Consider the following 24520-nt stretch of genomic DNA (forward strand, 5'->3'; position numbering starts at 1 on the left):
GGAGAGGGGAGGGGGTTTTGGGGGGATTTGAGGGGGTTTTGGGGGGGATTCGGGGAGGGTGAAGGGGGTTTTGGGGGTTGAGTGGGATGGGAGAGGGGGTTTGGGGGGATTTGAGGTGGTACTGAGGGGAACTGGGGAGGGTGGAGGGGGTTTTGGGGGGATTGAAGAGGATGGAGGTGGTTTTAGGGGGAATTGGGGAGGGTGGAGGGGGTTTTGGGGGGATTTGGAGGAGTTTTTGGGGGGAATTGGGGAGGAATTTGGGGATTAGGGAGACCAAGAGAGAGGATTTGGGGAGGGTGGAAGTGGTTTTGGGGGGATTTGAGGTGGTTTTGGGGGAATTTGGGGAGAGTGGAGGTGGTTTTGGGGGGAATTGGGGGTTAAGTGGGATGGGAGAGGGGGTTTGGGGAGAGGGGAGGGGGTTTTGGGGGGATTTGAGGTGGTTTTGGGGGGAATTGGGGAGGGTGGAGGGGGTTTGGGGGAATTTGGGGAGGAATTTGGGGGTTAGGGAGACCCAGAGAGAGGATTTGGGGAGGATAGAGGTGGTTTTGGGGGAGTTTGGGGAGGAATTTTGGGGTTTGGAGGTGGTTTTGAGGGGACTTGGGGGTTAAGTGGGGTGGGAGAGGGGATTTGGGGAGGATGGAGGGGGTTTTGGGGAGGAATTTGGGGGTTAGGGAGACCCAGAGAGAGGATTTGGGGAGGGTGGAAGTGGTTTTGGGGGGATTTGAGGTGGTTTTGGGGGAGTTTGGGGAGGGTGGAGGTGGTTTTGGGGGAAATTGGGGAGGAATTTTGGGGTTTGGAAGTGGCTTTGGGGGGAATTGGGGGTTAAGTGGGGTGGGAAATGGAACTGGGGAGGATGGAGGTGGTTTTGGGGGAAATTGGGGGGTTTGGAGGTGGCTTTAGGGGGGCCTCGGGGCGGAATCAGTGGGTCAGGGGTCGGGAGAGGGGGTTTGGGGAGGATGGAGGCATTTTAGGGAGAAGGGAGGAAGGGCGGAGGGGGATTTTGGGGGTGTTTAAGGAGGGTCTGGGGGAGTTTTTAGGGGATTTGGAGAAGGTCGGGAGCTGTTTGTGGGGCCAAGGGGCATTTTGGGGGGAACTGGGGTGTTTAGGGGGATATGGGGAGGACGGAGGGGTGTTCTGGGTGTCCTGGGAGTATTTTGGGGTACCCCAGGTGTATTCAGAGTGTCCCAAGGGATATTTAGGATATCCCAGGCGATATTTTGGGGTTCCCAGGGGACATTTTAGAGTTCCCAAGGGACATTTTGGGGTTCCCGGGGAATAGTTTGGATATCCCAGGCCGTATTTTAGGGTTCCCAGGGGATAATTTTTTATATACCAGGGAGCATTTTGGGGTTCCTAGGGGATATTTTAGGATTACAATGAGTAATTTTGGGGTCCCTATGGGATATTTTAGAATTACTAGGGGATATTTTGGTGTTCCCAGGGGACATTTTTTAAAAAAATGTACCGAGCAGTATTTTAGGGTTTCCAGTTGTGTGTGTTGTGCTTTCTCTCTCTTTTTTTTTCTTTTCTTTTCTTTTTTCTTTTTTTTTTTTTTTTTTTTTTTTTACTAGGGGATACTTTAGGGTTCCCAAGGGACATTCTGGTTGTTCCCAGGGGATATCTTGGTTATCCCAGGCAGTATTTCAGTGTTCCCATGGGGACATTTTGGGGGTCCCAGTGGATATTTTGGATATCACAGGCAGTATTTTGGGGTTCCTAGGGGATATTTTTGGGTCCCCAGGGGTTATCTTGGGGGCTACCAGGGGGATATTTTGGTGTTCCTAGGGGATATTTTGGATACACAAAACATCATTTTAGGGTTCCTATGGGATATCCTGGGGTTCCCAGGGAATATTTTTTATATCCCAGTGGATATTTTTATATCCCAGGGGATATTTTGGATATCCCAGGCATCACTTTAGTGTTCCTATGGGATATCCTGGGGTTCCCAGGGGATATTTTAGAGTTCCCGGGGCCCTCACAGTCGGTTCTTCATCTCCTCGGGGGATTTGCGGTGCAGCTCCCGGTACGAGTCCTCGAAGACGTGATCGCGCCGCACGTGCACGGCCATGTCCTCCTTGCGCAGGCCCTCGTCCAGGCGCTCCAGCTCCTGCCGGAAATACCTGGCCAGGGCCGGGAAAGGGGGGAGTCAGGGGGGCTCTGGGGGGACCCCGATTTCCTGGGACCCCCTTCCCAGGCCACGCACTTGCGCTTGACGTCGAAGTCCAGCACGCGGATGTAATCGACCAGCACGGCGAAGGGGCCGTCGGCCAGGTGGGTGGTGGATTGCCGCAGGATCTGGTTCAGCACCGTCCGGTGCGTCTCTGGGGAAACGAAACCAAAACCAAAGGGGTTTGGGGGTGTCCTCCAATAGGGGAACCCCCCCTTTCCAAATGCCCGGCGGCTGCGGCGCTTCGGGAAGGGGAGGTTTGGCCCCGTCGGTGTTTGCGGTCTTGGGTGGGCACCGACCGCAAAGTGTTGAGGAGGTCAAAAATCCCACAAATTCACCCCTCCCGAATTTCACTTTTCCAAAGACTTGAGGAGCCCAAAAATCCCCTGAGTTTTCCCTCCCCAAAGCTTTGCGGCTCCCCCAAACCCCTCTCTAACATCCCCCAAACCCCTCTCTAACATCCCCCAAACCCCTCTCAAATCCCTCCAAATCCCTCTCAAATCCTTCCAAATCCCTCTCAAATCCTTCCAAACCCCTCTCTAACATCCCCCAAATCCCTCTCAAATCCTTCCAAACCCCTCTCAAATAACCCAAAACCCCTCTCAAATCCTTCCAAACCCCTCTCAAATCCCCCCAAACCCCTCTCAAATCCCCCCAAATCCCTCTCAAATCCCCCCAAACCCCTCTCAAATCCCTCTCAAATCCTTCTCAAATCCCTCCAAACCCCTCTCTAACATCCCCCAAACCCCTCTCAAATCCCTCTCAAATCCCTCCAAATCCCTTCCCCACACCCCAAAGTCCCCCCTGACCCCCCAAAACCCTGTCCCCAAATCTGAGGCTCTCCCCAGCCCCCTCAAATCCCCCCCAAACCCCTTCCTCAGACCCCCAATCCTCTTCCCCACACCCCAAGCTTTCCCAAACCCCCTCCCAATGTCCCCAAACCCCCTCCCCACACCCCAAATCCACCTTCCGGACTCTCCAGCCCCCCAAACCCCCTCCCCACATTCCCAATCCCCTTCTCCACACCTTGAGCTCCCCCAAAGCTCCCTCCAATATCCCCCAGTGCCCCTCCCAGTCCCCCCAAAGCCCCTTCCCAATTCCCTAAGCTCCCCCAAACCCCCCGCCCAAAGCCCCCAAACGCCCTCCAAGCTGCCTTCAGCCCCTCCAAACCCCTTCCCCACAATCCCAATCCCCTTCCCCACTTTCCCAAACCCCAAAAGCTGCCCCCAAACACCCTCCAAGCTGCCTTCAGCCCCTCCAAACCCCCTGCCCAAAGCCCCCAAACGCCCTCCAAGCTGCCTTCAGCCCCTCCAAACCCCTTCCCCACACTTCCAATCCCCTTCCCAATTCCCTAAGCTCCCCCAAACCCCCTGCCCAAAGCCCCCAAACGCCCTCCAAGCTGCCTTCAGCCCCTCCAAACCCCTTCCCCACACTCCCAATCCCCTTCCCCACTTTCCCAAAGCCCGAAGCTCCCCCGGTGAAGCCCCCTGCCGTGCCCAGCTCACCGGCGAAGCGCAGGAATTTCTGCGTGTCCGGGGGCAGGCTGGCCGAGATGTGCATGGCCGAGGGCTCCCGGGAGAAGAAGGGGTCCAGGGCGGAGGGGGTGGCGGGCGTGAGGGGCGCGGGGGACAGCGGCGGTGGCTCGTCCTTGATGTGCGCCAGCTGGCTCTCCCGCGTGTCCCGCACCGGCGGGCGGCTCTCGCGCTCCGTGGCGTGCACCAGGAAAAACGCCTCGACGGCCGGCTGGAGAACTGGGGGGCAACGGGGGAATGGTGGTGTGGGGCAGGGGACAGCGTGGGGACAGCGTGGGGACAGCGTGGGGACAGCATGGGGACAGCGTGGGGACAGCGTGGGGACAGCGTGGGGACAGCGTGGGGACAGCGTGGGGACAGCGTGGGGACAGGGGCAGTGGTGGCGTGGGGCAGGGGACAGCGTGGGGACAGGGTGGGGACAGCGTGGGGACAGCATGGGGACAGGGGCAGTGGTGGCATGCACCAGGAAAAACGCCTCGAATGGCCGGCTGGAGAACTGGGGGACAACGGGGGAATGGTGGTGTGGGGCAGGGGACAGCGTGGGGACAGCACGGGGACAGTGTGGGGTGAGTGGGTGGCCTGGGGCAGGGGACAGCGTGGGGACAGCACGGGGACAGCGTGGGGACAGCGTGGGGACAGCGTGGGGACAGTGTGGGGTGAGTGGGTGGCCTGGGGCAGGGGACAGCACGGGGACAGCGTGGGGACACGCACCGAGCACGGCGTGCTGGTCGTGGGACTCCTCGAGCTCCTTGAGGCACTCTCCCAGCATGTCCCACAGCTCGTCCAGGCTCAGCTGCTCGCTCAGCAGGGGCAGCTCCGGGGGCCGCTCCTCCCTGTCCCTGTCCCTGTCCCGGTCCCGGTCCCGGTCCCGGTCCCGGTCCCGGTCCCCGCCCTGCGCGGCCTCGGGGCCTGGGGTGGGGGGGACACAATCAGGACATGGCTGTGTGAGCAGTGACACCCCAGCAGTGACACCCAAACAGTGACACCCCAACAGTGACAGCCCAACAGTGACACCCAAGCAGTTACACCCAACAGTGACACCCGATGTGAGCAGTGACACCCCAGCAGTGACACCCATTGTGAGCAGTGACACCCAATGTGAGCAGTGACACCCAACCAATGACACCCCAACAGTGACACCCAACCAGTGACACCCAATGTGAGCAGTGACACCCAAACAGTGACACCCATATGAACAGTGACACCCAATGTGAACAGTGACACCCAACCAATGACACCCCAATGACACCCAACGTGACCAGTGACACCCCAACAGTGACACCCGAGCACTGACACCCCAACAGTGACACCCCAGCAGTAACACCCCAACAGTGACACCCAGTGTGAGCAGTGACACCCCAGCAGTGACACCCATACAGTGACACCCGAGCACTGACACCCCAACAGTGACACCCCAGCACTGACACCCAATGTGAGCAGTGACACCCAACCAATGACACCCCAACAGCGACACCCAACGTGACCAATGACACCCCAACAATGCCACCCAACCAGTGACACCCAAACAGTGACACCCAGTGTGAGCAGTGACACCCAAACAGTGACACCCCAGCACTGACACCCAATGTGAGCAGTGACACCCCAACAGCGACACCCAACCAGTGACACCCCAACAGTGCCACCCACCCACCTGCCCAACCAGTGCCACCCAACATGACCAGTGCCACCCCAACAACGACACCCAATGTGACCATTGACACCCCAACAGTGACACCCAATGTGAGCAGTGACACCCAACCAATGACACCCCAATGACACCCAACGTGACCGGTGACACCTCAACAATGCCACCCAACCAGTGAAACCCAAACAGTGACACCCAGTGTGAGCAGTGACACCCCAACAGTGACACCCAACAGTGACACCCAACCAGTGACACCCCAACAGTGCCACCCATCCACCTGCCCAACCAGTGCCACCCAACATGACCAGTGCCACCCCAACGAGGACACCCAATGTGACCATTGACACCCCAACAGTGACACCCAGTGTGAGCAGTGACACCCCAACAATGCCACCCAACCAGTGACACCCAACCAGTGACACCCAACCAGTGACACCCAGTGTGAGCAGTGCCACCCCAACAGTGCCACCCCAGCAGTGCCACCCAACCAGTGACACCCCAGCAGTGACACCTAGTGTGAGCAGTGCCGCCCCAACAGTGCCACCCAACGTGAACAGTGACACCCCAACAATGCCACCCAACCAGTGACACCCAAACAGTGACACCCAGTGTGAGCGGTGCCACCCCAGCGGTGCCACCCCAGCAGTGCCACCCAACCCCAGCAGTTCCACGCCCTGCAGTGACACTGGGATGGCCCCGCACCAGCACCAGCCCGGGAGCGGGGATGGCCCCAGTGGTGGCACTGGGGGTGACTGGGTGACAATGGGGGACAACTGGGCTACACTGGAGGGTGACAGGGTGGCACTGGGGGTGACTGGGTGGCACTGGGGGTGACTGGGTGGCACTGGGCCATACTGGAGGGTCACTGGGTGGCACTGGGGGGTGACTGGGTAGCACTGGTTGGCACTGGGTGGCACTGGGAGGTCACTGGGTGGCACTGGGGGGTGACTGGGTAGCACTGGTTGGCACTGGGTGGCACTGGGCCGTACTGGAGGGTGACTGGGCGGCACTGGGAGGTCACTGGGTGGCACTGGGTGGCACTGGGCCGTACTGAAGGGTGACTGGGCGGCACTGGGAGGTCACTGGGTGGCACTGGGTGGCACTGGGCCATACTGGAGGGTGACTGGGTGGCACTGGGTGGCACTGGGTGGCACTGGGCCATACTGGAGGGTGACTGGGTGGCACTGGGCCGTACTGGGGGGTGACCGGGGGGGTTCTCACCCACGTCCTGCGGGGCGGGCGAGGGCTGGTCCACGTCCATGGGCGACTCCTCGCGCCGGGGGACGGCGTCCGCGGGCCCGGCCTCCGACTGGGGGGGACGGCGGCGGCTTTAGGGGGCCGGGACCCCCCCGGGGGAGCCCCCAGAGCCCCCCCGGGCCGGGGGGACCCCCAAACATGGGGGGGGGGGGAGGGGGGCTGGGAGCCGTGGGGGGAGGGGGGAGAAGCGGGAGGGAGATGGGGAGAGGGGGGGGGGGAAGGAGGGGGAGGATGATGAAGATGGAAGAGGATGAAGGAGAAGGATGAGGATGACGAAGAGGAAGGTGAGGGTGATGATGGGGACGGGCAGGAGGAAGGCTGCTGTGGGGGAGTGGGGGCAGGAGGGGAGGGGAAGAGAGGATGAGGAGGGGATGGGAGAACGAGGAGGCTGAGGAGGGTGAGGGGTGAGAGGATGAAGATGAGGGGGCAGGAGGAGGCTGAGGAGGGTCAGGGAAGGGAAGATGAGGAGGATGAGGAGGGATGGAGGAAGGGGAGGGATGAGGATGAGGGGGCTGAGGAGGGAGTGAGGATGATGAGGAGGGGGTGAGGATGATGAGGATGATGAGGAGGGGGTGAGGATGATGAGGATGATGAGGATGATGAGGAGGGGATGAGGATGATGAGGAGGGGGTGAGGAGGGGGTGAGGATGATGAGGATGGGGTGAGAATGATGAAGAGGGGCGGGCCGAGGAGGCCGAGGAGGAGGAGGAGGAGGAGGCCGAAGGGGCCGGGCCAGGGCAGACAGGAGCGGGAGGGAGGAAGAGCAGGGCAGGGTGGAGGAAGGCGGCCGTGCTAACCGTGTCTCCCTGCTGCCGCCTCCGGGCCCTCTGGCCCTCACGTACCATTTGTATGATGGCGTCGGCCTCGGCCTCCAGCTGCCGGACGGCGGCCTGGATGCTGCCGGCCGCCCCCAGCCCCGCGGCGCCTGCGGCACAGAGGGCAGCGGTCAGCATGGTCAGCACGGACAGCACGGACAGCATGGTCAGCAGTCAGTGGTCAGCATGGACAGCACGGTCAGCACGGTCAGCACGGTCAGCATGGACAGCACGGACAGCACGGACAGCACGGACCGCATGGACAGCATGGACAGCACCAACAGCATGGTCAGCAGTCAGTGGTCAGCATGGACAGCACGGACAGTGGTCAGCACAGACAGCATGGTCAGCATGGACAGCACGGACGGCATGGACAGCATGGTCAGCACGGACAGCATGGTCAGCACGGACAGCACGGTCAGCATGGACAGCACCGACAGCATGGTCAGCGGTCAGCACGGACAGTATGGACAGCACGGACAGCACAGTCAGCGGTCACAACGGACAGCGGTCAGCACAGACAGCAGTCAGCATGTCCAGCGGTCAGTGGTCAGCACGGACAGTGGTCAGCACGAACAGCACAGTCACCAGTCAGTCAGCATGGACAGCGGTCAGTCAGCATGCACAGTGGTCAGCACAGATAGTGGTCAGCATGGACAGTGGTCAGTTGGCATTGACAGGGGTCAGTCGGCACGGCCAGCAGCCAGCAGTCAGTCAGCATGTCCAGCAGTCAGTGGTCAGCACAGACAGCGGTCAGCAGTCAGTCAGCACAGACAGTGGTCAGCATGTCCAGCGGTCAGTGGTCAGCATGGCCAGCAGTCAGTGGTCAGCATGGACAGTGGTGAGAGCAGACAGTGGTCAGCATGTCCAGTGGTCAGCGCGCTCAGCCGTCAGCACAGACAGTGGTCAGTGGTCAGCACAGACAGCGGTCAGCATGTCCAGCGGTCAGTGGTCAGCATGGCCAGCAGTCAGCATGTCCAGCGGTCAGCGCGCTCAGCGGTCAGCATGTCCAGCAGTCAGTAAGCACAGACAGTGGTCAGCACAGACAGCAGTCAGTCAGCATGTCCAGTGGTCAGTGCGCTCAGCGGTCAGCATGTCCAGTGGTCAGCGGTCAGCATGTCCAGCGGTCAGCGCGCTCAGTGGTCAGCATGTCCAACGGTCAGCGCGCTCAGCGGTCAGCATGTCCAGTGGTCAGTGGTCAGCATGTCCAGTGGTCAGCGTGCTCAGCGGTCAGCGCGGTGGCCGGAGCGGCCCTTACCCAGCCGGCCGGGCTGCTTGGCCTTGCGGTGCGCCCGGCGCGTGTCGTCGCGCAGCTGGATGATGACCTGCAGCACGCGCAGGAAGAAGCGCTGCGTGGACGTCTTGGAGGTCAGCACGGACATGGAGGGCAGCTGCAGCTCCCGGCCGCCCAGAGCGCGCTTCTGGGACGCCACGATGACCACGCTCTCGGCCGTGTCAAAGCTGGGGGACAGGACGGGGGTCAGGGGTCATGGGGAATGGCAGCGACAGCGGTCAGCAGTGGGGAGTGGGCAGTGGTCATCAAAAGGGACGACAGGGAGTGGTCATTGCTGGAGACCAGCATGGGCAGTGGTCATCAGCAGGGACGTGGTGGAATGGGCAGTGGTCATCGGTGGGACAATGGGGAGTGGTCATCAGTAGGGACAATGGGGAGTGGTCATCAGTGGGGACAGTGGGGAGTGGTCATCAGTGGGGACAATGGGCAGTGGTCATTGGTGGGGACAATGGGGAGTGGTCATCGGTGGGGACAATGGGCAGTGGTCATCAGTGGGGACAATGGGGAGTGGTCATCAGTGGGACAATGGGCAGTGGTCATCAGTGGGGACAGTGGGGAGTGGTCATCGGTGGGGACAGTGGGGAGTGGTCATCGGTGGGGACCAGGGGGAAAGGGCAGTGGTCATGGGTGGGGCAGCAGGGAGTGGGCAGTGGTCATCGGTGCGGACAAGGGGGAATGGTGGCACAGTGGTCATCAGCATGGACACCAGAGAGGGACAGGAGGTGTCCCAGCACCCAGGACAGGGACAGGAGGTGTCCCCATGCCCGGGACAGGGACAGGAGGTGTCCCCATGCCTGGGACAAGGACAGGAGGTGTCCCAGCACTCAGGACAGGGACAGGAGGGGTCAGTGGTGCCTGGGACAGGGACAGGAGGTGCCCCCATGCCTGGGACAAGGACAGGAGGTGCCCCCGTGCCCAGGACAGGGACGGGAGGTGTCCCCATGCCTGGGACAAGGACAGGAGGTGTCCCCATGCCTGGGACAGGGACGGGAGGTGTCCCAGCACTCAGGACAAGGACAGGAGGTGTCCCCATGCCTGGGACAGGGACAGGAGGTGTCAGTGGTGCCTGGGACAGGGACGGGAGGTGCCCCCATGCCCATGCCAGGTCCCCATGGCCACGCCAGCCCCCGGGCTGGGCGGGCACTCACCGGCTCTGCATTTTGCCCTTGAGCTTGGCGCTGGGGGGCTGCTCCTCAGGGAGCCCCTCGGGGGACGGGGCCTCGAGCTGCGCCCGCCGCTGCTGCTCCAGGTTGTACTCACGGAGCTCGGCCAGCAGCGTCCCTGGGGGGGGGTGGCACGGGCTGGGACCCTCTGACCACCCCCACTGACCACAGGGCACCCCCAGCCTGCCCCACCTGGGACCCCCACACTGGTCTGGCAGCCCAGATCCTCTCCAGCACCTCCCCCCTCCTCACAGAGGAGCCCCCCACCCACCCAGGGGTCTCCCTTATCACTCTGGCGGCACAGGGCCCACCCCAGGACCCCCCCTCACTGATTTGGTGACACAGGGCCGACCCCAGGACCCCCCCTCACTGATTTGGTGACACAGGACCCCACCTCACTGATTTGGTGACACAGGGCTCCCCCCCCAAGACCCCCCCGTCCCCATTTTGGTGGCTCAGAACCCCTCCCCAGGACCCCCCCTCACCAATTTGGTGGCACAGGGGCCCCCTCCAGGACCCGCTCTCACACAGGGCCCCTCCCCAGCACCCCCCTCTCCCCATTTTGGCGGCTCAGAACCCCCCCCAGGACCCCCCCTCACCAATTTGGCGGCTCAGAACCCCTCCCAGGACCCCCCCTCACCAATTTGGCGGCACAGGGCCCCCCCCAGCTGCCGGGCCCCGCTGAGCAGCAGCCGCAGCACCGTGTCCCTCGTGCCCGCGTCGCCCCGGGACAGCTGCAGCAGGACATTGGCCGCGTCCTCCAGCCCCTCCTCCGAGCACGAGTGCGACGTCAGCACCTGCGGGTGGCACGCGGCAGGGTTGGGGACACCTGGGGACAGCAGGGGACAGCAGGGGACAGCAGGACACCCCCCCTGCCCAGCCTGGCCACCCCCGGTACCTCCACGGAGAGCTGGAGCTGGCTCTCGGTCAGGCCCGTGGCCGCCAGCCGGGGGTCAGAGCCACCCTCGGGGACCTTGGCAGGGGACTTGGAGCTCTTGGCAGGGGCTGGGGACAGCAGGGACACACGGTGGTGGGCGTGGTGGCAGTGGGTGGGAGATGCCACCAAGGCCATCAGCATCCCCCCGGCACAGGCTGCTCCCTGTGACCCCCTGTGTCACTGTGTGCCATCCCTGTCACCGCATTCTATCCACGTCCTATCCGTGTCCCACCCCTGTCCCCGTCCTCACGTCCCATCCCTGTCCCCATGTCCCCCTCCCTACGTTCCCACCCCTGTCCCTGTTCCCATGTCACACCCCAGTCGCCCCGTTCCTGTGTCCCATGTGTGCCCCAAGCACGTCCCCCTGTCCCCATATCCCGTCCCTGTCTCTGTGCTCACACCACGTATCCCCCTGTCCCCATCCCTGTCCCCATATCCCCATCCCTGTCCCCTGTCCCCACCATCATCCCCCCATGTCGCCATCCCTGTCCCCCTGTCCCCCTGTCCCCTGTCCCATCCCCATGTCTCCCTGTCCCCATCCCTGTCCCCTGTCCCATCCTTGTCCCCCTGTCCCCATCATCACCCCCCCGTCCCCATCCCTGTCCTCGTCCCCATCCCTGTCCCCCTGTCCCCATCCCTGTCCCATCTCCATCCCCATATCCCCCTGTCCCCATCCCTGTCCCCATCCCTCTGTCCCCCTGTCCCCATCCCCAGCCCCCTGTCCCCATCCCCCTGTCCCCATCCCTGTCCCATCTCCATCCCCATATCCCCCTGTCCCCATCCCTGTCCCCATCCCTCTGTCCCCCTGTCCCCATCCCCAGCCCCCTGTCCCCATCCCTGTCCCCCCATGCCTGTCCCCACACTCACCCGCGGTTCCTCCAGCCGTGGCCGCTCCTCCTCCTCCTCCTCCTCCGTTCCCCCCCTGTCCCGGGGGGCTCCCAGGGGCCGCCCCCGTCCCCGTCCCTGTCCCCCCCCCTGCAGCGGGCGGGGCGGGCGCGGGGGGGGCGGGGGCTCCGTTCTGGGGCGCTGCCCCCCCCTCGCCGGCCTTGCCCCCCTCGGGGAGGGCGATGGAGATGAGGGACAGGAGGCGCAGCAGCTTCTCGGTGAGGAGGGGGCTGCGGCGGATGACGCCGTGGGACAGCATGTTCATCAGCTGCCCCAGGGGCGACGCCTCCAGGCCCCCCCCGGCCGCCTCGGGCTCGGGGCCGCCCCCGCCGCCCCCGGCCCGCGCCGACCCCTTGCCCTTCCGGCTCACGTTCATGTTGTCCAGCTTGACCAGCAGGTCCCAGAAATCGGTGGACAGCGAGCCGGACTGGGACTGGGGGGGCAGGGTTTGGGAGGGGGCGCCGGTGCTGGGGGGGGGAGGGGGCGGGGGTGCTGGTGGGGTTTGGGGGGGGGCGGGAGGGCAAGGGCTGCCCCCGGAGGATTTGGGGGGGCCGCGGTCGCGCTCCGGGTCGGCGCCGGGGTCTCGGCCTCGCTGTTGGGTGAAGTGGCTGGGGAAGACCTGGGGGGGGGGACGGGACACAGGAGGGGCTGATGACCCCAAAACCACCCCAAAACTACCCCAAAACCACCCCAAAACTACCCCAAAACCATCCCAAAACTACCCCAAAACCACCCCGGAGTCCCCCTGTGCCCCCTCATCCCAGTCCCCCCCCCCCCCCCCTCCCAGGCCCCACAGAGGTTTTGGGGATCCTCCCCCCCCCCCCATCCCAGTGATGCTCCCTGTGCCACTGGGAGGGACCCCAAGTATGGGGAAGGGCCCCCAGTTGTGCCTCCCCCTGCCCCCAAAGCACCCCCAGGTGTGGGGGGCGCTCAGCTCCCCTATGGAATGTTCCAGTGCCCCCCCCAGCTACCCCTCAATGTGCCCCAGTGCGCCCCAAAATGTCCCAAGCAAACCCCAAGACCCCTCAAGGAACCCCCCAGAAACCCAATATCGTTCCCCAATTTCCCCTGAACAGCCCTAAACCACTCCCTCACGTGCCAAGAAACCTTCAAGGAACATTCCAGAAACCCAATACCATACTCCAGTGTTCCCCAAAGAGCCCCAAACCACCCCTTAATGCGCCAAAAAACCCTTAGAAACTTCCCAAAAACCCGATTATGGTCCCCAATTTCCCCTGAACAGCCCCAAACCACCCCTTAATGCGCCAAAATACCCTCAAGGAATCTTCCAGAAACCCAAAATGGTCTCTAGCGTTCCCCAATTTCCCCCCAAACCACCCTTTAACATGCCAAAGAAACCCTCAAGGAACCTCCCAATACCCCAATTATGTTCCCCAATTTCCCCTGATCATCCCCGAACCACCCCTTAACGTGCCAAAAACCTTCCAGGGACCTCCCAAAAACCCAATAACTTTCCCTAATTTCCCCAAAGAGCCCCGAACCACCCCTTAACGTGCCAAAAACGTTCAAGGAACCTCCCAAAAACCCAGTAACATTCCCCAAAGAGCCCCGGACCACCCCTTAACGTGCCAAAAAACCTTCCAGGAACCTCCCAAAAACCCAATAACTTTCCCCAATTTCCCCAAAGAGACCCGGACCACCCCTTAACGTGCCAAAAAACCTTCCAGGAACCTCCCAAAAACCCAATAACTTTCCCCAAAGAGCCCCAAACCACCCCTTAATGTGCCAAAAACCTTCCAGGAACCTCCCCAAAAGGCCCAGAAACTCCCCCCAGCTCTCCCCAAAGAGCCCCAAACCACCCCTTAATGTGCTAAAAAACCTTTAGAAACTTCCCAAAAACCCAATTATGGTCCCCAATTTCCCCTGATCAGCCCCGAACCACCCCTTAACGTGCCAAAAACCTCCCAGGAACCTCCCCAAAAGGCCCAGAAACTCCCCCCAGCTCTCCCCCGAGCGTGCCCCAGCGCGCCCACCTTGGCCAGCTGGATGAGCGTGTCCAGCACGTGCCGGCACACCACGGGCGCGGCCTGCGGGTGGATGTGGACGGCGGAGCCGGCGGCCGCCGCGTGTTTCTCTGTGTGCTTGCGGCCGGGCGCGCGCTGGATCTGGAAGATGTTGGTCCTGCAGCCCAAGGCGGCGTCCATGGACACGGAGAGCCAGGAGAGCTGCCCGGAGCTGCGCGATTCCATGCGGTGCAGCAGGTCCAGCCCGCGCGGCTCCGCGGCCGAGCCGGGCCCGGCGCGGCTTCCGCCGCCTCCGCCTCCGCCGCCGCCTCCGCGGCCCCGCGGGCGCTCCTCGGCGGCCGGGCCGGGGGTCCCGCGAGGGGTCTCGAGGCACAGCTCGCTCTCGCTGCTGCGCTGCAGGATGGACAGGAGGCTGCGCACCACCCAGCCCCGCGTGGGAGCGTGGTAGCAGAGGTTGCGCAGGACGCGGTGCAGGCGGCTGGTGTTGAGCTTGGGCTCGTCCACGAAGAGCAGCACCAGCAGGCAGGACAGAGCTTCGTGGTCCAGCAGGAGCCGCCCGCGGAGGCGGAGCAGGCTGTCCACGCTGCTGCCCGCCGGCCTGGGGATGGGGGACAGGCAGGAGTGACCCAAAGTGACCCAAAACAGACCCCAAACTGCCCTGTCCACGCTGCTGCCCGCCGGCCTGGGGATGGGGGACAGGCAGGAGTGACCCAAAGTGACCCAAAACAGACCCCAAACTGGCCCAAAACAGAGCCCAAAGTGACCCCAAACTGCCCTGTCCATGCTGCTGCCCGCTGGCCTGGGGATGGGGGACAGGCAGGAGTGACCCAAAGTGACCCAAAACAGACCCCAAACTGGCCCAAAACAGAGCCCAAAGTGACCCCAAACTGCCCTGTCCACGCTGCTGCCCACCGGCCTCGGGATGGCCAGGAGTGACCCAGAATCACCCAAAACAGACCCAAAACTGGCCAAAACCAGAGCCCAAAGTGCCCTGTCCATGCTGCTGCCCGCCAGCCTGGGGATGGGGGATAGGCAGGAGTGACCCAAAGTGACCCAAAATGACCCAAAACAGACCCCAAACTGCCCTGTCCACGCTGCTGCCCGCCAGCCTGGGGATGGGGGACAGGCAGGAGTGACCCGGAGTGACCCAAAGTGACCCAAAATGACCCTAAACAGACCCCAAACTGACCCTAAACTGCCCTGTCCACGCTGCTGCCCACCGGCCTGGGGATGGGGGACAGGCAGGAGTGACCCAAAGTGACCCAAAATGACCCAAAACAGAGCCCAAAGTGCCCTGTCCACGCTGCTGCCCGCTGGCCTGGGGGGACAGCTGAGACTGACCCCAAACTGACCTAAACCGACCCCAAACTGAGTGCCAAACCAATCCCAAACTGCTCTGTCCATGCTGCTGCCTGCCAGCCAGGGGACATGGGTCATGTCCTAAACCACCCCTAAACTGACCCAGAGAGCCCCCAAAACTGACCCCAGACTGACCCCAAACTGCCCTGTCCACGCTGCTGCCCGCCGGCCTGGGGACACAGTTCTACCCCGATTGACCCAAACTGACACAAAACTGGCTCCAAACCAAGCCTAAAATGATCCCTAAATTGAACCCAAACAGATCTGGACACCCCCTACCCTCTCAGTCCCACTGAGCTGCTGCCACCCCCACCCCACACAGCTGTGCCCCCACCCCACAGCCATGACCCCACCCCACAGCCGTGACCCCAACCCTACAGCCATGACCCCACCCCACAGCCATGACCCCACCCCAGAGCTGTGCTGTGACCCCACCCCACAGCTGTGACCCCACCCCACAGCTGTGCCCCCGCCCCACAGCCGTGCCCCCGCCCCACAGCCGTGCCCCCGCCCCACTGACCTGCTGTGGGTGCCGGTGCCCCCCATGTGGAAGGTGCCCCCCCTCTGCACCGCCAGCCGCGTGTACTGAACGCCCCGGTTGCCGCTGAGCCGGCTGGTGAACGCTGCGGGGACAGGGACAGCGGTGTCACAGAGCGGGGACACGGCACGGGCTGGGGACACCAGGGATGTGACACAGAGCGGGGACACGGCACGGACTGGGGACACTGGGGATGTGTCACACACTGGGGATGTGTCACACACTGGGGACACCGGGGATGTGTCACAGAGCGGGGACACAGCACGGACTGGGGACACTGGGGATGTGTCACACACTGGGGACACCGGGGATGTGTCACAGAGCGGGGACACAGCACGGACTGGGGACACTGGGGATGTGTCACACACTGGGGATGTGTCACACACTGGGGACACCGGGGATGTGTCACAGAGCGGGGACACGGCACGGACTGGGGACACCGGGGATGTGTCACACAGCAGGGACAGGGCACGGACTGGGGACACCGGGGATGTGACACAGAGCAGGGACACTGCACAGACTGGGGACACTGGGGATGTGTCACACACTGGGGACAAGGCACAGACTGGGGACACCGGGGATGTGACACACACTGGGGACATGGCACAGACTGGGGACACCGGGGACATGTCACACACTGGGGACACCAGGGATGTGTCACAGAGCGGGGACACGGCATGGACTGGGGACACTGGGAAATTGTCACACACCAGGGACATGGCACGGACGGGGGACACCGGGGATGTGTCACACCCTGGGGATGTGTCACACGCTGGGGATGTGTCACACACACCGAGGACATGTCACATCAACCAGGGGGACACAGGAAGGTGTCAGGTGTCAGGGACATTTCGCACACTGGGGACAGGGGCAGACTGAGGGAATCAGGATGGGGACACAAGGAATGGGGGGCAGAGGGAACTGGGGGGGGACACAGAGAGAACTGGGGACATAGAGGGATTTGGGGGGACACAGACGGATTCGAGGGGACACAGAGAGAATTGTGGGGGACACAGAGGGATCCAGGGGGACACAGAGGGATTTGGGGGTGACACAGATGGATTTGGGGTACACAGAGGGATTCAGGGGTGACACACAGGGATTCAGGGGTGACACACAGGGATCCAGGGTGACACACAGGGATTCAGGGGTGACACACAGGGATTCAGGGGGACACAGATGGATTCGGGGTGACACACAGGGATTCGGGGTGACACAGAGGGATCCAGGGGTGACACACAGGGATTCGGGGGACACACAGGGATTCAGGGGTGACACACAGGGATACGGGGTGACACAGAGGGATTTGGGGGACACACAGGGATTCAGGGGTGACACACAGGGATCCAGGGGCAGCAGGCCAGGTCCCCCCTCACCGGGGCTGCGCAGGATGGCCGAGAGCGCCGAGGTGCTGGAGTGGCCGAAGAGGCGCTCGTGCATCAGCTGCCGCTGCCGCGCCTCCTGCTCGCGCCGCAGCGCCTGCGCCTCGGCCGCGATGTCCGGCGGCATCACGGCCAGCACCGAGTCCTCCATGTCCTCCAGCACCGAGCGCCGCAGCTCCGACGGCAGCGTCTGGATGAACGTCACCGGGTCCATGGGCGCGTCCGAGCCCGTGGCCTGAGCCAGCTCCCGCCGCTGCTGCTCCGCCCGCTGCTGCGCCAGCACCTGTGGGGGACAGCGCCTGCTGGGACACGGCCGGACGGGACACGGCCGGGGGGCACGGCCAGAGAGAGGGCGTGGCCATGGGGGGGGGGGTGTCCCAAAGAGGCCACGCCCTGAGAGGCCACGCCCCAAAGAGGCTACGCCCTGAGAGGCCACGCCCCAGAGGCCACGCCCTGAGAGATCACACCCCAAAGAGGCCACGCCCCAAAGAGTCCACACCCTGAGAGACCATGCCCAGAGAGGCCACGCCCCAAAGAGGCCACACCCTGAGAGACCACACCCCAAAGAGGCCACACCCTGGGAGACCATGCCCAGAGAGGCCACGCCCCTATGGGGACGTGTCCCAAAGAGGCCATGCCCTGAGAGGCCACGCCCCAAAGAGGAAATGCCCTGAGAGGCCACACCCCAAAGAGGCCACGCCCTGAGAGGCCACGCCCCAAAGAGGGCACACCCCGAGAGACCATGTCCCAAAGAGGCCACACCCCTATGGGGACATGTCCCAAAGAGGCCACACCCCAAAGAGGCCACGCCCTGAGAGGCCACGCCCCAAAGAGGCCATGCCATGAGAGGCCACGCCCCAGAGGCCACGCCCTGAGAGATCACACCCCAAAGAGGCCACGCCCCAAAGAGTCCACACCCTGAGAGACCATGCCCAGAGAGGCCACGCCCCAAAGAGGCCACACCCTGAGAGACCACACCCCAAAGAGGCCACACCCTGGGAGACCATGCCCAGAGAGGCCACGCCCCTATGGGGACATGTCCCAAAGAGGCCATGCCCTGAGAGGCCACGCCCCAAAGAGGCCACACCCCTATGGGGTCATGTCCCAAAGAGGCCACACCCTGAGAGACCACGCCCCAAAGAGGCCACACCCCTATGGGGTCATGTCCCAAAGAGGCCATGCCCTGAGAGGCCACGCCCAAAAGAGGCCACACCCTGAGAGACCACGCCCCAAAGAGGCCACACCCCCGTGGGGACATGTCCTAAAGAGGCCACACCCCAAGAGGCCACATCCCTAAGTGGATGTGTCCCAAAGAGGCCACACCCTGAGAGACCACGCCCATATGGGGACACACCCCAAACAGGCCACACCCCTATGGGGACATGTCCCAAAGAGGCTGCACCCTGAGACCACGCCCCCATGTGGACTCACCCCAAAGAAGCCACACCCCAAAGAGGCCACACCTCCACATGGCCACACCCAAACAGGCCACACCCTTTAGTCCTACCCAAACCCACCCCCTCTTAGCCCCGCCCCAAGACCACACCCAACCTTCAGCCCCGCCCACAGCACGGCCACACCCACCTCCTCCTGGATGGCCGGGGGCAGCGCCGCCAGGAACTCGGGGCTGACCTCGGTGAGGCCGGGATTGGCCACCACGGGCGGGGCGGGGCTGGCGGTGGGCGGGGCCCGCGCGGGTGGGCGGATCCCCAGCTGGTTCTGCAGCACCTCCCGCCTGATGTCATCCGGTAACGCCGCCAGGAACGAGGGGTCCACGCCCTCGGGGAGGCTGATCCCTGTGACACGGCGGGGACGGGTTGGGGACAGCCCGGGGAACGGACTGGAACCTTCCAGGGATGTCCCTGAGGGCCTCTGGGGACAGCCTGAAATCCCTCAGGGGCACCCCGAAACCATCAGGGAGAGGGAGCCCTAAAAATCTCTGGGGACACCTTGAAATCTCTCAGGGACACCTCAAAACCATCAGGGACACCCTGGAACCCACAGGGACATCCCTAAAAGCTTCTCGGGGACACCCCAAAACCCCCAGGGACACCCCAAAACCATCAGGGACATTCCTAAAAGCTTCTCGGGGACACCCCAAAACCCCCAGGGACACCCCAAAACCATCAGGGACATTCCTAAAAACCCCCAAGGACATCCCTAAAAGCTTCTCAGGGACACCCCAAAACTCCCAAGGACATCCCAAAAACTTCTCAGGGACACCCCGAAACCCCCAGGGACACCCCAAAACCATCAGGGACACCCTGGAACCCTCAGGGACATCCCTAAAGACATCTCAGGGACATCCCTAAAGCCCCAGGGACACCCCAAAACCATCAGGGACATCCCTAAAAACCTCCGGAGCCACCCCAAAACACATGGGGACCCCTTCAAGACCTTCACGGACAACCGGAAACTTCCAGGGACGCCCCAAAACCTCCCAGGGAGGCTCAGAAACAGCCCAGGGAGTCTCCAAAACCCCCAGGGGGACAGGGGGGGGTTCTGGAGGGTGACGGAGGGGACACAGGGGTGGCACTGACCGCTGACAGGGGACACAGGGGTGGCACTGACCAATGAGAGGGGACACAGGGGTGTCACTGAATGGTCAGGGGGGCACAGAGGTGTCAGTGACCAGTGACAGGGGACACAGGGGTGGCACTGACCAATGACAGGGGACACAGGGGTGTCACTGAGAGGGGACACAGGGGTGTCAGTGACAGGGGACACGGGGGTGTCACTGAGAGGGGACACAGGGGTGTCAGTGACCAGTGACAGGGGACACAGGGCCAGCACTGACAGGGGACACAGGGGTGTCACTGAGAGGGCACACAGGGGTGTCAGTGACCAATGACAGGGGACACAGGGGTGTCAGTGACAGGGGACACAGGGGTGGCACTGAGGGGACACAGGCCGGCACTGACAGGGGACACAGGGGTGGCACTGAGGGGACACAGGGCCAGCACTGACAGGGGACACAGGGGTGTCAGTGACCAATGAAAAGGGACACAGGGGTGTCACTGAGAGGGGACACAGGGGTGGCACTGAGAGGGCACACAGGGGTGTCAGTGACAGGGGACACAGGGGTGGCACTGAGGGGACACAGGCCGGCACTGACAGGGGACACAGGGGTGTCAGTGACCAGTGACAGGGGACACAGGCCAGCACTGACCGGCCAGCGGATCCTCCTCCTCGCTGCTGGTGGACGGCAGCGGCTCCTCCAGGATCCCCCGCGAGTCGGCCCCAGAAATGGCCCCGGCCGAGTCCCGGGTGGACGAACTCTCCGAGGATGAGGCTGGGGGCGAGCTGGGGGCGACATCACAGAGCTGTGACGTCAGCGAGGGGGGACACCCCAAAACCACGACCCCTCCAAAACCACGACCACCCCCAAACCACAACCACCCCCAAAACCATGACCCCTCCAAAACCACGACCCCTCCAAAACCACAACCACCCCCAGAACCACGACCACCCCAAAACCACGACCACCCCCAAAACCACAACCACCCCCAGAACCACGACCACCCCCAGAACCACGACCACCCCCAAAACCACGACCCCTCCAAAACCACGACCACCCCCAAAACCACAACCCCTCCAAAACCACAACCACCCCCAGAACCACGACCACCCCAAAACCACGACCACCCCAAAACCACGACCACCCCCAAAACCACAACCACCCCCAGAACCACGACCACCCCCAGAACCACGACCACCCCCAAAACCACGACCCCTCCAAAACCACAACCCCTCCAAAACCACAACCACCCCCAAAACCACAACCCCTCCAAAACCACAACCACCCCCAAAACCACGACCACCCCCAGAACCACGACCACCCCCAAACCCACGACCCCCAACCAACAGAGCAGAGGGGAAGGGGAGGAGGCTCTCACCTATCGTCCGGAGGCTGAGCGGCGTCGGGGGGGGCAGGAGGGGGTCCTTGAGGGGTTCCAGGGGGGTTCTGGGGGGCTGTGGGGGCAGAGGAAGCCCCCCCAGGCTCTTCCAAGGTGCAGGAGGCCAAGCTGGAGGTGTCCATGGGGGACCCCTCGAGCTGGCTGCTCACGGCCGTCAGCGCGTCCGAGTCCTCCGCCCGCTCCGGGGACAGCGACGCTGGAGAGGGGAGGGGGGACAGGAACACTGGAGCCCCCTCCCCAAAATCTGGGGAGACTTCATTGCCCACCCCAAAGAGGAGAAAAACCCCAAAAAAACTCTCTCAAGGGATTCCCCCCCCCCCGCAAAAGAAAAACCCAAGCACTTACTGATGGTGGGGGCGGGTGACAGCTCCATCTGAGTGGCCTCGGTGTCTTGGGGGGGTCGTCCAGGCCCCCCCTCTTCGTGTTCGGGGGGCTGGGGTGGGCGAGCGGGGATTTGGGGGGCTCCTGGGGGGGGGTCTGGGGGGGTCGGCGTCGGTTCCAGCATCACCAGAGTCCGGTGGGGACCGGGAGGGGGGGTCTCTCCCGGGGTCCCGCTGTGTTCTGGGAGGGGAGGGGGGGGTGGGACACACGCAGGGATCAACATTTTGGGGGGGGGGGGGACCCAGAGATTTGGGAGCCCCCCCCCCCCACCCCCACCCCACAACCTCCCTTTTTCCCCCTGTTTTGGGGAATCCCAGACATCCGGCTTTGCCCTTGAATGAGAGGGGGGTCCCGAGTGGGGATAGGAGGGGAGGAGACAATTCTGGGGGGGGGAATGGAGACAATTTTGGGGGGGAGGAGACAATTTTGGGGGGGGAGGAGACAATTCTGGGGGGGGGGAATGGAGACAATTCTGGGGGGGGAATGGAGACAATTTTGGGGGGGGGGAACGGAGACAATTTTGGGGGGGAGGAGACAATTCTGGGGGGGGGAACTGAGACTATTTGGGGGGGGGATGGAGACAATTTTGGGGGGGGAATGGAGACAATTCTGGGGGGGGGGAATGGAGACAATTTTGGGGGGGAGGAAAAAATTCTGGGCTGGGGGGAACTGAGACAATTTTTGGGGGGGGATGGAGAAAATTTTGGGGGGGATGGAGACAATTCTGGGGGAATGGAGACAATTTTGGGGGGGGGAATGGAGACAATTTTGGGGGGGGGAAGGAGAAAATTTACAGAGGAGGAGACGATTTTGGGGAGGGCAGGACACAATTCAGGGTGGGGCACATCCCACCCCCCAAAACCCCATCAACCCCATTAACCTCCCCCATTCAACCCCTCCCTAAAAAACCCCCCCAAAACCCCCCAGATTTCCCCATTTTAACCCCACTCCTGCAGGTGCCGGTGGGGTGAGGGGACGAAGGGATGTCCAAACCCCCCCTCCCCCTGCTGCTGCAGCCCCCCGGGACCCCCCGGGACCCCCCGGGACCCCCCGGCTCCGGCGGCGCGCGCCGCGCGAGGAAGACAGTAGAATGTATAGTTATCTCCGAGACGGGGGTGTGACCCTCCAACTATACAATCTACTACCTCAGCCCGCGCGGCGCCAGCTCCAGGGGGGGATTCGGGGGTTGGGTTTTTATTTTGCGGGGGGGGGGGTTCTGGCCGTTGGGAGGTGGTGGGGGGGGGTCCCCAGGTGAGCTGGAGGGATTTACCTGGGGGGGCGACGTCGGTTGAAGCGGGGCCGGCTTTGGACGCCGCGTCCTGCGGGAGATTGGGAAGGCGGGGAATGAAGGAGGGGAACCCTTCCCCATATCCTAGGGGGGTTGTTTTTTTTTTTGGGGGGGGTTTTTTGGGGGTCTCTCACCTGGGCCTCCGCCCCGTCCTTGTCCTCGGGGCCGCGCTCGGCGCCTTTGGCCTCGTCCTCGGCCGCCTGGCGCCGGCGCTTCTCGCGCCGCTCGTCCAGCTCCTCGTCCCGCAGCGCCTCCAGCCGGGCCAGGATGGGCACCTTCACCACTGGGGGGGGGAAACACGGGGGGTTTGGGGTGGGTGGGACCCCCAGGATGGGCACCTTGAAAACTGGGGAGGAGGGAAATGGGTGGGACCCCCAGGATGGGCACCGTCACCACTGAGGGGGGGAAACACGGGGGGTTTGGGGTGGGTGGGACCCCCTTGACCACTGAGGGGGGGAAAATGGGGGGTTTGGGGTGGGTGGGACCCCCTTGACCACTGAGGGGGGGAAAACGGGGGGTTTGGGGTGTGTGGGACCCCCAGGATTGGAACCTTGATCACTGGGGAGGGGAAAAATGGGGGGTTTGGGGTGTGTGGGACCCCCCGTGGGACCCCCCCAGGATGGGCACCTTCACCACTGGGGGGGGAAACACGGAGGGTTTGGGGTGTGTGGGACCCCCTTGACCACTGAGGGGGGGAAAATGGGGGGTTTGGGGTGCGTGGGACCCCCAGGATGGGCACCTTGAAAACTGGGGAGGGGGGAAATGGGTGGGACCCCCAGGATGGGCACCTTCACCACTGGGGGGGGAAAACACGGGGGGTTTGGGGTGGGTGGGACCCCCAGGATTGGCACTTTGACCACTGGTGGGGGGAAACACGGAGGGTTTGGGGTGTATGGGACCCCCTTGACCACTGAGGAAGGGAAAATGGGTGGGACCCCCAGGATGGGCACCTTCACCACTGGGGGGGGAAATGGGGGTTTTGGGGTGTGTGAGACCCCCAGGATGGGAACCTTGATCACTGGGGAGGGGAAAAATGGGGGGTTTGGGGTGTGTGGGACCCCCTTGACCACTGTAGGAGGAAATTGGGGGGTTTGGGGTGCGTGGGACCCCCAGGATTGGCACTTTGACCACTGGTGGGGGGGAAATGAGGGGTTTGGGGTGTTTGGGACCCCCTTGACCACTGTAGGGGGAAATTGGGGGGGGGTTTGGGGTGTGTAGGACCCTCAGGATGGGCACCTTGACCACTTGGAGGGGAAGGAAGCGCGAGGCTCGGGGGTCTGGGGGCTGCCTGGGGGGGGGTCCCAGGGGTCTGGGGGTTTTCCTGGGGAGGGTCCCGGGGGTCTGGGGGTTTTCCTGGGGGGCGGTCCCGGGGGTTTTCCTGGGGGGGTCCCGGGGGTCTGGGGGTTTTCCTGGGGGGGTCCCGGGGGTCTGGGGGCTTTCCCAGGGTCTCACCAGACACGCAGTCGTGCATGCTCTCGGCGTCCAGGACCTTGCACTCCTCGGTCCAGCGCGTCAGGGCCGTGGGGATGCTGGACAGGGTCCCTGTTGGGGGGGGAATTGGGAGCTTTGGAGGCTGCAGAGGCCACGCCCCCAATGGGACCACGCCCCCAATGGGACCACGCCTCCAATGGGACCACGCCCCAAATGGGACCACGCCCATCTCAGCCCACCCACCCCAAGACTGTCAATCAGCCAAGCCCACTTCCCCCCCAGACCACACCCCTTTAAGCCCCACCCCTTTCCCAACAGGCCACACCCCGTTAAGCCCCATCCCCTCTTCAGGCCCCGCCCCTGCGTCTGTGCCGTGTTTAGGGGTCTCTCCCTGTCCCCCCCCCCATGTCCCCAAATGTCCCTGTGCCCACTCTCCGTGTCTCTGGGTGTCCCCCCATGTCCCCAGGTACCCCGAGGTGTCCCCAGGTGTCCCCGGGTGTCCCCAGGTGTGCCCACTCACCTGCTGGTTCCCCCTGTCCCC

General features: G+C 63.3%; 1 protein-coding gene across 1 annotated transcript in view; it reads right to left on the minus strand.

Moving 5' to 3' along the window:
• HUWE1 (HECT, UBA and WWE domain containing E3 ubiquitin protein ligase 1) overlaps positions 1-24520 on the minus strand; it is a 53501-nt gene that overhangs the window by 7622 nt on the left and 21359 nt on the right. Inside the window, exons 15-35 of the mRNA XM_036405493.2 lie at positions 24001-24090; positions 22683-22831; positions 22531-22579; positions 21225-21440; positions 20859-21075; positions 20132-20265; positions 18547-18758; positions 16957-17245; positions 15563-15665; positions 13693-14281; positions 11681-12317; positions 10775-10881; positions 10517-10673; positions 9862-9994; positions 8678-8880; positions 7402-7529; positions 6569-6656; positions 4414-4611; positions 3676-3921; positions 2207-2324; positions 1983-2123 (exon numbers count right to left, since the gene is read on the minus strand). Of these exons, the coding sequence (XP_036261386.1) occupies positions 1983-2123; positions 2207-2324; positions 3676-3921; positions 4414-4611; positions 6569-6656; positions 7402-7529; positions 8678-8880; positions 9862-9994; positions 10517-10673; positions 10775-10881; positions 11681-12317; positions 13693-14281; positions 15563-15665; positions 16957-17245; positions 18547-18758; positions 20132-20265; positions 20859-21075; positions 21225-21440; positions 22531-22579; positions 22683-22831; positions 24001-24090 (4204 nt within the window). The remainder of the gene's footprint in view (positions 1-1982; positions 2124-2206; positions 2325-3675; positions 3922-4413; positions 4612-6568; positions 6657-7401; positions 7530-8677; positions 8881-9861; positions 9995-10516; positions 10674-10774; positions 10882-11680; positions 12318-13692; positions 14282-15562; positions 15666-16956; positions 17246-18546; positions 18759-20131; positions 20266-20858; positions 21076-21224; positions 21441-22530; positions 22580-22682; positions 22832-24000; positions 24091-24520) is intronic.

This window comes from Molothrus ater, unplaced genomic scaffold (genome assembly GCF_012460135.2).
Source record: "Molothrus ater isolate BHLD 08-10-18 breed brown headed cowbird unplaced genomic scaffold, BPBGC_Mater_1.1 matUn_MA100, whole genome shotgun sequence".
Lineage (NCBI taxonomy): Eukaryota > Metazoa > Chordata > Aves > Passeriformes > Icteridae > Molothrus > Molothrus ater.